This window comes from Harpia harpyja, chromosome 4 (assembly GCF_026419915.1).
Source record: "Harpia harpyja isolate bHarHar1 chromosome 4, bHarHar1 primary haplotype, whole genome shotgun sequence".
Taxonomy (NCBI): Eukaryota; Metazoa; Chordata; class Aves; order Accipitriformes; family Accipitridae; genus Harpia; species Harpia harpyja.
The window spans coordinates 33,581,794-33,595,459 of NC_068943.1; the positions used below are offsets into that span (position 1 = coordinate 33,581,794).

A 13,666-nucleotide genomic window follows, 5' to 3' on the forward strand; every position below is an offset into this window, starting at 1 on the left:
CCATTTCTTTGAGCATAAACAACATTCCTCACTCACAGACAAGAACATGCTGATCAGCTTCCTTGAATAGCTACTTGAAGGAGAGATGATTAATTTATTCCCTATTCTCTGTGGAGTGGCGTTTTTTTACATGCTGACATGCTGTGATGAGCACTTTATGATGCATAGCTGACTGGCTCTAATACCACTTGATCCTTTATAAATTAAGAGGCAAGAGGCTGCAGCCTATCGTGTAACTCCATTACTGGGATTTGGATTAAGAGTGTCTTGCACATGTTACTGTCCTTCTTTTAGCTGCTACATGTTAGGTGCCTTGAGACTAGCTTTTGGAAACCTTTTTCTCAAGTCATCCTTTTACTGCCCATCTGGGCTCTCTGAAAGGATCTATTTGCCAGTGAGCTGCATGGGCCCAAGTCTGGGGGAAAATCCAACAATCTGCAGACAAAAAGAGTAAGTTTAGAAAGACTTTTTTCTACTTCATTTCCATCTGCGCTGCAACACCTGATCCTGACTACTAGAGTAAATGCTTTTATTTGCATAAATATTTCCAGGTTCACCCTACAAAGATTTTACCTGCTATACTATGGCAGTGACTGTTTTCCCAAGAGATCTGTTCTAGTAGGTGTAACAGTGGCTACAATAACAGTTAGGCCTTCTCCTTTCATCTCTAAGAGTTGGTGGGTTTTTAAAGTTTGAATACAGCTTGCTTGCTCCTGCATTCTCCTGAGGTATGGGGCTTCCTACTGCAGCGCACCCCTCCCGCCCCGGGTCCCACAGCCCCTGTACGCCCAGCAGATCGGCCACGTGGAATTTTATGGGAAGGAGTAAAATTAACCGGGAGAAGAGAAATGAGAGCTTAGACCTCCTCCTCCCCTCTGCCACAACAGAGAAGCCAGACTGATACCGTTATTCCAGCTGTGGCCCAAGGAAAACAAGGCAGAGGGCCAGTGGGACTAGGCAGGGCTGTGCAGGGCCCGGCCAAATCCTGTAGCATAATTTCATTTCAATCTTATTGTTATGAACAAGGCCTTCCTGTTCCTGAAAGGCAGAATGTTTAAATCCAGCTGAGTTTCCTTGCACTTGCGGGCAGCTGGGCTTTGGCTTGCGCATCAAACACCTTGGAGCGAAGAGGTGCAGTTAGCAACTTCGATAGTTGGACGTTGTCTCTTGATGCGTCTTCCATGGAGGTTGATATTGTTACCTTTATTCTTCCAGACAATTCTTTTCCCCCGTCAAATCAGACCAACGTACTCAGAGAGGACATAACCACCCCTCTGTGTACAGGCTGATACCCACGAGTCACCAGAGGACAGCTCCAGGCAGTAACGCTGCCAGCCACAAGTGTGGAGGTCTTGGCAGATTCTCCAAGAAGCTTTTGCTACATCGCAAAACTCTGACTGAGGCATAGCAGAGCTGAGGACAACAACCATTAGATGCTCTGTCACTTATACAGTGCAGCTTTCCAGGGGGAATGAAATCAGAGTGTAACTGCTTTCCTGTTTCGTTAAGATTTTTCCCCCATCACTAGCTATGTGATGCTACTAGAACACTACTAGAATGTGTAGCATTCACAAGATCAGCCACATATTCTCATAGTCAAATTGTTACCACAACCAGAGGTGGGCTAAGCATATCTACGCCCTGATCCACTTCATACACTTATGATCCCTGGCTGCCTTAAATATCAAAGTTGCATCTTGAGATAAATCAGGGAAGTATCATTAGAAGTTTGCCCTGTCCTTACGCTTTTCTTAAACATCTGCTTTTGGCTACTGAATGAGACAGATACTGGGCTAGATGGATCTTGGATATGACCTAGTACAACTATTCTCATAGTCTCTAATAAAAGAAGATTGCAGAGCAGCCAGGGAATCCGGGAGGCACTGCTTTCTGAAGGGAAGCCACTCACACGCTCTGGTGATGGGCAGCCATCCAAAACACTAAGGTAGATGGGTGGCAATAAACTCCGGAGATAAGCAGATGGCTCCCAAGCTACAGAATGAGTTTACAGCAACAAATACTAATGGTCTTAAGCTATTTTATGAACTTCTTGCAAAATGCCAGAGCCAGCTATTACATGTCTGAGCTTCTTAAACATCAAAGCTATTTTTTTAAAGTTGATTTATACAAGCCAAAAGAAGTTATGTAATTTTCAGTTAAAACTTGCAGACCACAGAAACAGCATCCAAATTTTTTTCCTAATAATCCTTTCTGGCTAATGGATTTTTGGGCCAAGCTTCTGCCCTTCATATTTTTATATAGCCCAATTATAGTTCTGCAGCCCTTTCAGTGCAGTTTGAGAGCAGCAGCTGAAGTTAAATTGAGCCCGGGCTGCTGTGGTCCTGTCTTCTGCCCTGGAGGAGCCACGCACTGCCTGCCATGCTGTTCTGTCCCTCTCTGTTCTCTTGCTGCTGGCGTTTGTGCAAGCAGAAGGTGAGTCTCTCCGGGAAACTAATTCGGGTGAAGACGAACCACTTCTTTCTTTGGCTGGGCTGGTTTTCAGTCAGATCAGCTCCTTCCAATTCTCCAGGTAGCGTGGAGATGAGGAGGTGGGCAGGCATGGGCAGGGACAGGAGAGAAGGGCAGCATTTGCAGCCTCACTTTAGCTGAGTATCAGCCGCTGAGGAGCTCTGCTGCCAGCAAAAGTATGAGACACCCTGGTTCTGCAGGTCATTGGATGATGCAGTTTGCAGGTTTAGTTCAGACCTTTAATTTGATCTGTAAGCTCTCAGAAAAGGCCACCCTGGTACAAATGGATCAACCAGAAAACAGGGATGGTTTGTGTGCTTTCAGCGATTTGCCTGCTGTCAGAGGACATTAAAGAACTGCCTTGACCCATATGTTGGGGCAGAGTGTTTCTCCTCCTTTTAAGTCCCAGTGATGTTCTTTCTAAGGTTCCTGTACAAGACTCCACCTTCAGTCCTTGCCAGTTTTTAATAGAAGCACACATTTATATCAAGTACGATTTCTCCCTCGCACCTGCCTCTCCCCACGCTGATCATCAGCGATGATGCCTCAGAAGCAAAACACTCTTGACTCACAATTCACTGGCAATAGTTGCCTCCTAATATTCTCAGCACAGGTAGAGACATCATATATACAAGGTTGCTCCTGGCATGAGAGAAGGGATGTTTTAACATTTCTTCTCTCACCGTATCAGTAAAAGGAGTAGTTATAGCCTCAGTCTAATGAGGGAGGCGAAAGGAAGGCTGTACAAAGCCACTGGACACAGGAGCTCCTACACCAGCCAGAGCAAATGGGACCTTAACATCTCCCTCTACACCAGTAAATCTACTCTCGTTTACAGATCTCAGAAGTGGAAACAGAATCAAATTCTTCTAGCAAAATTTAAGTTTTATTTTTGTGATCTACTTCACTATGTTTACCATGGCTTAGATTACACATAAAACAGGCATTCCTGCTGTTCGCTTGATGAATCAGTTACTGAAACTCACAACTGCTGGATGAAGAGTTTTAGTAAAAACTTTTAAACCTAATAGGACCATCTGATTGTCAATCTTATGATTAAAAATTTATATCACAGGTAATTCAAAACTGGATTTTTTAAAATGTGGTAGAACAATTAAGAAATAAAATCTCCCTTGGAGATCCAACAGTTTCAAATGTAGCTGCTTTCCAGAGTAAAATGTTTTACTGTCATGACTAGCTGCAAAGGAAAAAAAACCTGAAGACCATTTTCCCCTTCAGAAGACTCTACATATAAAAGCTGCTATAATATTTACTGCTGCTGCCGTAGGGGTTCAATCCTTCCTCTTTGAACACCAGTGGGTACAGGATGGGTCCTTGAAAATGTTTCCTCTGTCTTGTAAAGCACACCATTTCATTAAAAACTTCATTTAGTAGGAGTTGCCATGGTTACCAGCATAGGAGTGCTTTTGTGAATATGATGATCATTCACTGAGTGTATGCGAAGGGCTCAGGACGCTCACCAGAAGCCAGAACTGTCTCACTGACCTCATAAAAGTGACACCAAGTCTGTTGTCTGCTTTCCCCGGAAACTTTTCACACCTGTGGCACCACACAACACTTGCTAGCACTCCTTTAAACATGACAACTGAAACATTTCCACTGTGTTTCAATACAGTCTTAACACTTCCATCAAGGGAGAAACCAAGCAAACATTTGAGCATCACCTAACGCAGGCTCTAGCTCAAGCATTGCCTCCCTCACTCAGCAAGTCCACAGAAGACAACTACATTCTCCATCCATCGGCCAGCACAGATCAGAGTAGCCTCTGGCCAAGCAGGCTAAGAGTACCTGGAAATATGTGCAAATTTGTAGGTTTATATCCAGCACTGAGATCTTGAAAGCACCTCTCCAGTCCCAGTGGAGTCCCAGATGGCCTTGTTTGGATTTTGCTGGTGCACTCTCTCTTGCAGGGCACCAAAGGAGAGGTGCAGTGCTAAAACCAGCAGCTGGTGAGCAGAAAAAGGGGAATTCACCTGCATGACCTCCACATCCCTTCACATAACTGTGGCATGTAGCCTTTGTACACCAGGCTTTCCCCATCAGGGCTGTCCAAACCGGTGCTAAGCTCTTCTAGGTTCCCTCATGCCAGTGAGGGCTGGGTCAAGGTTTGGAGCAAAGGCTCACCTCTTAAGCTTTATCTAGGATGTCAGTACCGATCAGTCCACTCACAGAGCCTGGGGACCGATTCGTTATTGCTTGGCACAGAGGCACTGCCCTCAAATCCAAGCCTGAGTGCTGATCCTGGCACCTACACGCAGCAAACCCACGGATTACATCCACTGAAAAGATCTGGCTGAATGGGATCATTTGCAACGTGAGGGCAAGACTAATTCCTTAAAGTCCACGATACAGAGTCACCTCGACTTTGCTTCCCCTGGAAAGGACTTTCCAATGCCCAGCTTAGTCAAGCCTCCAAACAGACGCTTGCCCAGAGATGGGGTGCAGCTCCGCTGCTCCTTGTACTCCCATTGAGTTCTGGGCTTCAGGATGATACAGAAAAGGACTCCAAATACTCAAGTTTTTATAGCAGTTGTTACTGAGTGCTAGCAGTTTTCAATAAAAATTTTAATATACTAGAATTCAAGTAAAAAAGAGCAATTTGCTTATAAAATACATATTTGCTGCACTGTACCATGAACTTTGGTAGGAGTGTGCATGCTAGGGTTTTCAAATGAAACTTAAAAGAGTGGGACCTGGGAACCAAACTCCCTTAAACTCCACTGAAAAACCTTGCCTCAGTGCTTTGAAGAAACAGCTTTTTATTGCATAGTTGTATTTTACCTCAAAATTGTAGAATTTTAGGAGGTTGAGTGTCTGGCTTGAGACCTACCACAAATGAAACTGACCTCATCATAACCCATAAAAAAACCCAACAACCCAACAGTCTATGTGAGAAACTGCCACAAATATTTTGGCAACATTTACCAGTCTGAAAGTCAGCCTTTTAGGGCTGACCTAGCATGAAGACTGAACCACGTGCCAAGCCGTAACTCTCCTCCTCCTTCCAAAACTGCAATTGTCTCCATTTTTTTTTAATCCACAACCCAGTGTCTTAAGTCCAGTAGTGAATGTTAACAAGGTCTTGACCTGCAAAGTGCTAATTTCCACTGGGACCACTAAAGGAAAAAACCTTTTCTATAAATGCCAGATCCTGTAAACTGAGAAGTTCATCACTGCAACACCTACAGTGGGATGGAAAGTGCCAGGAATGGAAGCCAGAACCCCTTATTAGGGGCAAGATTCTGCCTCCAGAGTCAGGTACCAGAAGATGGAGACAGCATGGTTAGAGTTCATTTTGAAGTTTTAGCTGGGAATGAAAAATCCCATCCTTTAGCATCTTTGTCATTTCTCCATCTACGGTACTGAATCCTCTGCTAAGCTAGGTTCTTGGTCTGCCCCTCGAAAACTAGGAGGACTCTCTAATTCATAGCATAATGCCAGAAGGAACTTCAGCAGCCTCTGTCCCCTTTTCTTTTGGAATTGCACAGAAAAAGGGAGAGATCCAAAATGCTGCAGGAAAAGAACAGAATCTAGTGCTTTTTTCCCCAGCAGAGAGTCCTTATCACCGGAATTTCAGTCACATAAAAAAGGACACATTTTTCTCCTCTCTCCCCACCCTACAGTGAAGCTCGGCCACTGTATAGAAAGAAATAGAGGGGAGAAGCTAGAAATATCTTGTCATACCAGAATGGGTAGGACAGTCACAGGGGACAATGAACAAAACAGCCACTTCTTTACGCTCACTTCTCTTTGGGCTGGAGAGCCAGACTCAAGCTCTTCTGCTTACACTCCATCCTCGTGGCTGGTGTTGGAAAGATGATATCCTAGCAGGCAGAACTCGGGGAGCAGAAAAGAGACTGAAATTTGAATCCAGGTATGCATTCCTCAGGGAAGTTGATGCTTTTGCTTCCTTCCTCTGTTTTAGCACATGGATGATCTGATGTGGTTCATCTTTCGGCTTGCCACTCTGCCTTTCTTCAGCTCGAGGCTGCAGCTATCGCTCTCCTGCACCGTGTTTTCGGTTACTGAGACCATTATGTGAGGGATGAGGAGGAGGTCCTGCTGCCTCCATTTGCTTCTGTGAGGACAGAGGTTATAGCAGCTGGAGGCTGCAGTTAGGTGATGCTTAACTTTACTGTTAGGAGCTAAAATGGTTAACCTTGTACAACCTGGACGTACAGCACCAGGCACACTGAAAGGTTCCTTTGGAAGGCAGACACCTCCTAATTAGCCACTGTGTAGGACTTATCGTGGTAACAGATATGAATACAGTCATCGCTTTACATCCTCTTTTAAGTACCTTAAGTCCTATTTTAGATCTGGCCCTAGGCAACTAGAAGCAAGAGAACTTTCTGCAGAACTAGCATTAATTTCATGTCCTCAGTGTTTGGTTTTGACAACAAAGTGCTTTACTTTTTTGGCATCTTTGAAGATGTCTCCTGATACTTTTTGTGTCTGAGTTTTTGTGACCACTGCTATGAAATGCTATTTAATGAAAGGCTTGAAATCTGAGGAAATGTAACCTAGGAATATTTTCACCGTTATCTTTAAACTGATATTACAGCCTCATAAGTATAAGAAAGTAATTAAAACTTAACTTCTCTTTTCAACAAACCCTACAGAGGAGCTAATGTGAAGCACAGGTAACAGAGAAAATCTAAGTAAAGGCTGGGACTTAACACCTCATTCATTAAAATCTCTGAAATGCTTGGAATTTAATGCAGAGAAGTCTCCTGTTCACCATAATTATGTGAAAGACCAGAATAAAACAGAGTTAAATGAGGCAAATATATAAATAAGAGAGCCTAGAGTTTGTGGTAGCTTTACTTACTATCTTAATTATATATTTCCTTTGAATGTTTCCTTTTTCCCTCCCTGGGACAGATGGAATAAATTAATCTTAAATGCAGCATAAAATCTATTCCAGATCCTCTCATATGCCAGTGCTTATATATAACTAACTAGAATAATAAAAGCCAAGAGATGGAAAAGATCTATTAGCTGACCACCTAAAATTTTACATACAGAAATGTATCAATTTAACTAAACCTATTTCTAAATATTTAAAGAGGTTTGGTTACATCTTAAATCAGTTCAACAGTGGCTAGAGTCAATCTATTTCACTTTGAAATCACACTTAAAAGCAAATGGAAGTGACCTGCTTTTAAGCACCATTGCACTAACTAAATGAATGCATGTGTGTAGACGAAGAATCAGCGAGACAGCAAGGTCTGTCCAGTCCTGGTAGCGCAGACTACTGATACCTCCTTTTGGGGGGGCTCAGCGTCCTCCATGGCCATTGCAGTTGATGGAGAATAAACATTTACCCAAAACAGAGACCCAAGCTGGGAATCAAGGTGTACTGAATTGTTGTCTCAGTCTTGCCTCTCTCTAGCCTTGGACGAATCTCTTAATGACACACTATGTCTAAAAACACATTAATGCCTCTTACCCTGAATATGACAATTCAAAGATTAGCAAGCTGAGAACCAGCTCATGCTACGGTTATTTTCACAGCCAGGCCCAGCATTTTGGTTCCAGTCCTAAAAGAAAGCACATGCATTTAATTTTGTGAGTAAATTGGTTTAGACGGCAGTTTACCAGTGACAAAGGATAGAAGAGTTTGTTCCCATACATTCTGGGCTACTCTGGAGGTGCCTGTACAGGACTGTTCTGTATGAGCACTTTTTATAGCATTTTGTCCAAACTAGCTTTTAGCAACTTGCTGGGGGAAAGACAGAAGAGGGATTGTAATTAAAGGAGCTTATTCCGTACCTAAAGCCTTATATTTATGGGAATGTTTATGTGAAATCCTCCACATAAACTGAAAAATCATTTATCTGCTTTCAAAATGACATGCATGCAAGCCTAGCCAGATATTCAAAACAGATTAAACACCAACTTTCCTATACAATGATTTTTTTCTAATTCTTGATGAATAGTAGAGGCTGAAAGTTCCCTCTAAAGATCACTGGAGACACACCGTGGACTGACCTTCTGTGATGCTGAGAGGCCGCGGGACTGCACGTGAGCCCAGTGTCTCTCCACAGCAGAGCAGTGGGAATTCACTAGTTTCATAATAAGCATTTCTGGGTTTGGCGCCCACTCATTGTTTCTACAATATGCTAACAACACCTTGACAGCTCTTCCTGAGGTGTTCGCCTTTCTTTTGATTTCGCAACGGTCCTACCCACATCCAGATTATTTTAGATAACCAGGGCCACACACTATTAGAAACAACAGTGGCATGAACTTCACCCAGCATGAGCCTGTTAAACCACGTTAGATGCTAGTATTAATTTGTGCTACTCTGTGCAGCTTGATGGCCCACTGGCAAGCGTGAATGTATCTTGAAATGAAGGATATCACTGCCATGCAATGTAGACATATCTAAAAATGTACTGGTGGCAAACTAAACGAGTTTAGCACTTCTTATGCCAATGTAAGATTGCCTTGTGCAGTATATTTTTATATCCCGGTCTACTTTATGTCTCAAATGTTGAGATTTTTGCTATTTTTCTTCTTTCTTGTAAGGCACAAATAATGAAAGGTAGAAAAAGATTTTTTTTTTTTTTTTTTTTTTTTACTTCTGATGACTTTCTGCAAGTGGCCATCTCCTGCAGCTGACAGAAATTTGGTAGTTGTTCGAGATTTTTGAAGAGAAAATCCCAATTCAACAAAGCTGACATTTTCCCTAAAACATTAATGGAAGAGGTTTCCCAGGTCTGGGGTAGATTTATTTTTTTAACTGTGCCCTAACGTCTAGATTGTGGGGAACACAGAACCTCCCAGTTTTGCGCTTTGAACCTCGTTCAGGAGAGACATGGGTGCCGGTCTCCCAGCTTGGAGCCACAAGCTAACAAATCCGTTCTGCCCTCTCTTCTTGGAACCTGCTACAGCCGGAATGACCGAATGGATTAAGGAAAGACTGATTTTTTTTTTTTTTTTTTGGCTAAGCGAAATCTACATGGGTGAACAGTGGTATTTATGTGAGTGATGGAGAAACAGAGAGCGTCGGAGCTCACCCACAACTTTTCCCCGCACCCTCACGTTACCGAGTCCGACCGCCCTGCTACCCGGCAGGCTTTCTGACATCAGCAGCCCTTCACGGGCAGCGTTCAAAATTCTCCTCTTGCATCCCGCTGCTCTTCGTCGTCATGACAGAAGTTCTCACGGGGTTGGACAACCATCCCCTGCCCGCTCCTGCGAGTAATTTCAAAGTGGCTGCGTTCGGTGCCATGAGCAAGTGGCAGGCAGCGCTGAGGGAGCCTGGGGAAAGCCCAGCGCGGGAAAACCCCTCACAGGAGAGGCTGTAACCGCGGATGCTCCAAAACCAGGTGGATAACGAGGCCGCCCGTCGCTTAACTTCCACGGGACGCCGGGTGCCGCGCCTTTCAGCCCTTCTTCCCGCTGGAAAAAAGCGATTTATAACGGAGGTGCTGAGGTAGTTCCTAAAATACGAGCACCTGGGCGCGGTGGCCTGTCGGCACGCGTGGCTGAAAGGTGGTGGTTTGTTTTTTTTTCCCCTGCGGGACGGGGGAGGCAGGCGGTTCCCCGGCCCCTTCCCCTCCAGAGCGGGCTCCCGCCGCGGCGGGAGAGGGGAAGGGGGGCTCGGTGCCCGCCCCGCCCGGGGACGGGGAGGGGAGGCGAGGCCGGGCCGGAGGAACGGTTCCGGCCTCCGGGCCGGGGCGGGCGGCGGCCGGCGCTGCCTCTCGCACCCGGCGGAGCGGCAAAGAGGCAGCGGGAGGGCGGGCGCGGAGCCCCCCCCGCCTCCCTCAGTCCCCCTCACCTCACCCGCCGCCGCCATGGAGAAGCAGCCCGGCGGCGAGGACGACTGCGTGGACTCGGGAGCCGAGACGGGCGGGTGAGTGGCGGGAGAAGGGTTGGGGGGGGGGGGTGTGGCGGGGGGGGGGTCTTACCTTCTCCTCCCCGGACCGGGCTGTGGTGGCGAAGCTCCCTCCTGGGCTCCGGGCGGGGGGGCTGCACTTGTTGCCGGCGGCGGGGCTGGGGCTGAGGGTCACGGCTTCGCGTCCGGGGCAGGGCTTCCCGCCGACAGCCGGGACTGCGCCCCGGGCAGCGGTCCCCTCAGCGCCGGCTCTCCTTTCCCCCTGTCACCCCGGGGCTGGGGGGTCCCCTCCGATCCCCGGGGGAGACGGGGAGCGCTCCTGCCCGCCGGGCATCGGCCTGCTTGGAAAGCCGCGGGGAGTTTACCTTCTCCTCCGGCTGAGTAGGGGAAGGCTCCCCATCCTCCTCCTCCTCCTCCACAGGGGGAGGAAGATCCTAAGAGGCCGGGGCCGTGGGCTTCGAGTTCGAGCTGCAGAGCACCTTGTGCCGCCTCAGCGGTGGGGCCCGGGGCTGTGGGCACCTCGGTGGGGAGCTTGGTGCCGCAGCGTCCCAGTATCCCGGGATAACTGGTGCTGGGGAGAGTCTGGAAGCGTGCCCAGCTACCTGTGCTGTCCTTGTCCGGACAACAGCAGGCAGGCAGAGCTGACCATCCTTAGAAGCGCCATCAGAGAGACATGCGCAAGAGCAGGGTAGATTTGCAGGCACCCCAAAATTGGTTGTCCTGACACCCGTCATACCAACCTGTGAAGTGCGGGAAACTTTGCCGGTAGTTGTCCAACCTGTAAGTGTCATGTCAGAGTCAAGGAGAACGACTGTTTTTTTTCTGGCTTCGTGACCCCGCTGCCAGAGGTGTGCTATGTTCGTTAGCTGGATGACTTCTCCTAAGATCGTGGAGCTGCAAGGATGATCCATGGGATCCCCCATTCAGCTCCCACCTTCAGCCCATTGCTGTGGGAGGCAGAGGGAAGCGCTTTCCAGCCCGTCCTACAAGCTGCTGCCGTGTCACCTTGTCAGGAATGATAGCGACCCTGTGCTCCTTCTCTGGCTCCAGAAGGACAAAAGGAGGTTGCCCGCTCCCATTAATACTGTTCTCTCCTAGGTCTTCATTCTCCTCCCTCCTTGCTTTCCCAGTTGTTTTTCTCCCAGCTCCGTCTGGTGCATCTCCTTTGGTCTCTAGTCTGACTGTTGCAAAACTGGAAAGCTAATTCTTCTTTGCAAAGTGGTGTCAGGTGCACAGCACCAAAACTGAAGTAACAATATTACAAATTTTTTTAAAAGGTGGAAATGGAATACGGTAATCTTTTTCGTACATCCAGCTATTAATTCAAATCATTTTTTTAATCTCTTTTGAGGTCTGAGAAGTTAAGGACTTTTTCCATCACCTTGTATTGTGCGCCCACCTAACAGTGAAAGTTTTAAAATATTTTATGTGACGTGAGTTTAAAGGAAAAAAATCCTTTCCAGATATTGGACAACAGGGTTTTAGTTCATCTTTGGGTAAAAGGAAGGCAAAATAATCAGTGAATTCACAACTAGTTCAAAGCTCAAAGTCACTCTGAATTTGCTGTGTTTATCTGCAATAGAAAAATCTGGGTTTCCTTGGGAGGGGCAATTGGAAGGATTTGACCCAGCTGGTGACATTAGCCTTTAGACCTCAGTGACCAGCATGGCAGCTGCTTGTGCCTGGTGTTGATGAGGTGCTAAAGCTGATGATTCTCTGAAGCATCCCTGTCCCCGGCTTGACACTGGAAAGTGTAGGTTAGTGGAAGAGCCTGAGGAATTCTAACAATGACATATGGCAATTAATAACGGCAGTGCTTTGCACTGAAGTTTATTTTGAAAAGCAATGGGTCTCTGTGTTTCAATTATTATTTTTAGTTCTGTTTAGCAGCTATTTGAGTCTGATAAACATGTTGCGTATGTCTCTCTCACAATGTTTATATTTCAGCTTTCTCACCAAACCAACTGTTCACAGCACTTGCTTTTCCCTCTTACCAGAAGATCTGCTTTTCCCTTTGTCTCACTCCCATCATAGCTATTGCTAAATTGAGCTGTTTTCCTTTTTTCTCCAATTACTCAATGGTTAAAAAAAAAAATTAATTAACTATTTTGAAGTTCAGCTGTCATCCTCTGAAAGTATAAGGAGAGACAACTGTCAGAGTAATTCAGTAACAGTTTTACATCAAGTGGTCCCTTTCTGTCACTCAGGGAACAATAGTGGAGAGTGACTGTAGTAAATCCAGGCACTGCAAGCCCTTGTCATCTTGATGATCATATGTAACGATGTGTGAGCTCTTACACGGAGCCTGTACTGCTGGAGCTGCTTATAGCAGCTACCCAATTGAATACATCAAGTACTCTGTGGGGCATATATTCCTTAACGTTTCAAAACTCTGTGCTATAGGCAAGATCGGTTACAGTTTGAAGCCTTCATTTTCCTAATATGTTGGAAAATATGTTCCTCTTACTGCCTTTGCCTCGGTAAATAGGGTTGGCAAAAAGGCTGCTGAAGAAAAATAGTGTATTTTGAGTTCCTGAATCCAATAAGAATGGATTGAGCTGGTGGTGTCAAGTACCTAAATAAAGGGAGTAGAACATATAAGCCAATTAGTTTATATTGGCTATTTATTAATGAGATTTGAAAGAGTTTGACCATCCTTGGTCTGAGAGACTTTGCCCGTACAAATTGTATCATCTTGGGAAATGTGTTTTGGGGGCTTTTTAGTATAAAAACCTTATTTTATCTGCTACTGAAATCTTTTAGCCCAGAAGTATGGGAGACAGAGAGCTTTCTCTGGTAATAATTTTAGTAGTGGACTTGTACTATAAAACCTGACATTTTAGGAAGAAGAAAATGGTCTTTCTTTGGTCTTTGATGAGAAAGCAAAGAGGGAAAAACAAGAGGAAGAAAGAAATTGAAGGGAGAAGTATGTATGTTTCAAGAACTGTAGACAAATTGTAAAGAAAAACACAAAAAAAGCTAGAAAAATTAACACAAAGTTACTGAAAATGAGTTGCAGAAATGTTCACTTTCAAATTTTCTTGGCTTTACAGGCCATGGAAATACTGTAATTTCACTATCCTTACTCTGAATAGCAAAGCAAAGGTTTTGGGGGCTAAAACACTGAAGATGAGAACCTAAGACAGTTTTAGAAGTTGTTAGGTTTGTAATTTTGAAGCAAAGAGACAGATTCCTGCTACCACTGATGTCAAGGGCAAAGCATCAGCTGAGTTCATTGTATTTGGGACTGATATCCTGACTGACACATAGTGAAAGTGGAACACAGGTAGTTTCTCGGACCTAAAGTCTTAAATTCTTTATTCCTAAACT

General features: G+C 45.4%; 1 protein-coding gene across 2 annotated transcripts in view; it reads left to right on the forward strand.

The window, feature by feature from the left end:
* The first annotated feature begins 323 nt into the window (after positions 1 to 323).
* FAM124A (family with sequence similarity 124 member A) overlaps positions 324 to 13,666 on the forward strand; it is a 54,967-nt gene continuing 41,624 nt past the window's right edge. The window contains exon 1 of one of the 2 annotated variants that reach the window (XM_052786175.1): positions 324 to 450. In XM_052786175.1, the coding sequence (XP_052642135.1) occupies positions 404 to 450 (47 nt within the window). In that variant the 5' untranslated portion in view covers positions 324 to 403. Of the gene's footprint in view, positions 451 to 10,036; positions 10,355 to 13,666 lie in introns of those variants that run through there. The other variant, XM_052786174.1, reaches the window with a different exon arrangement.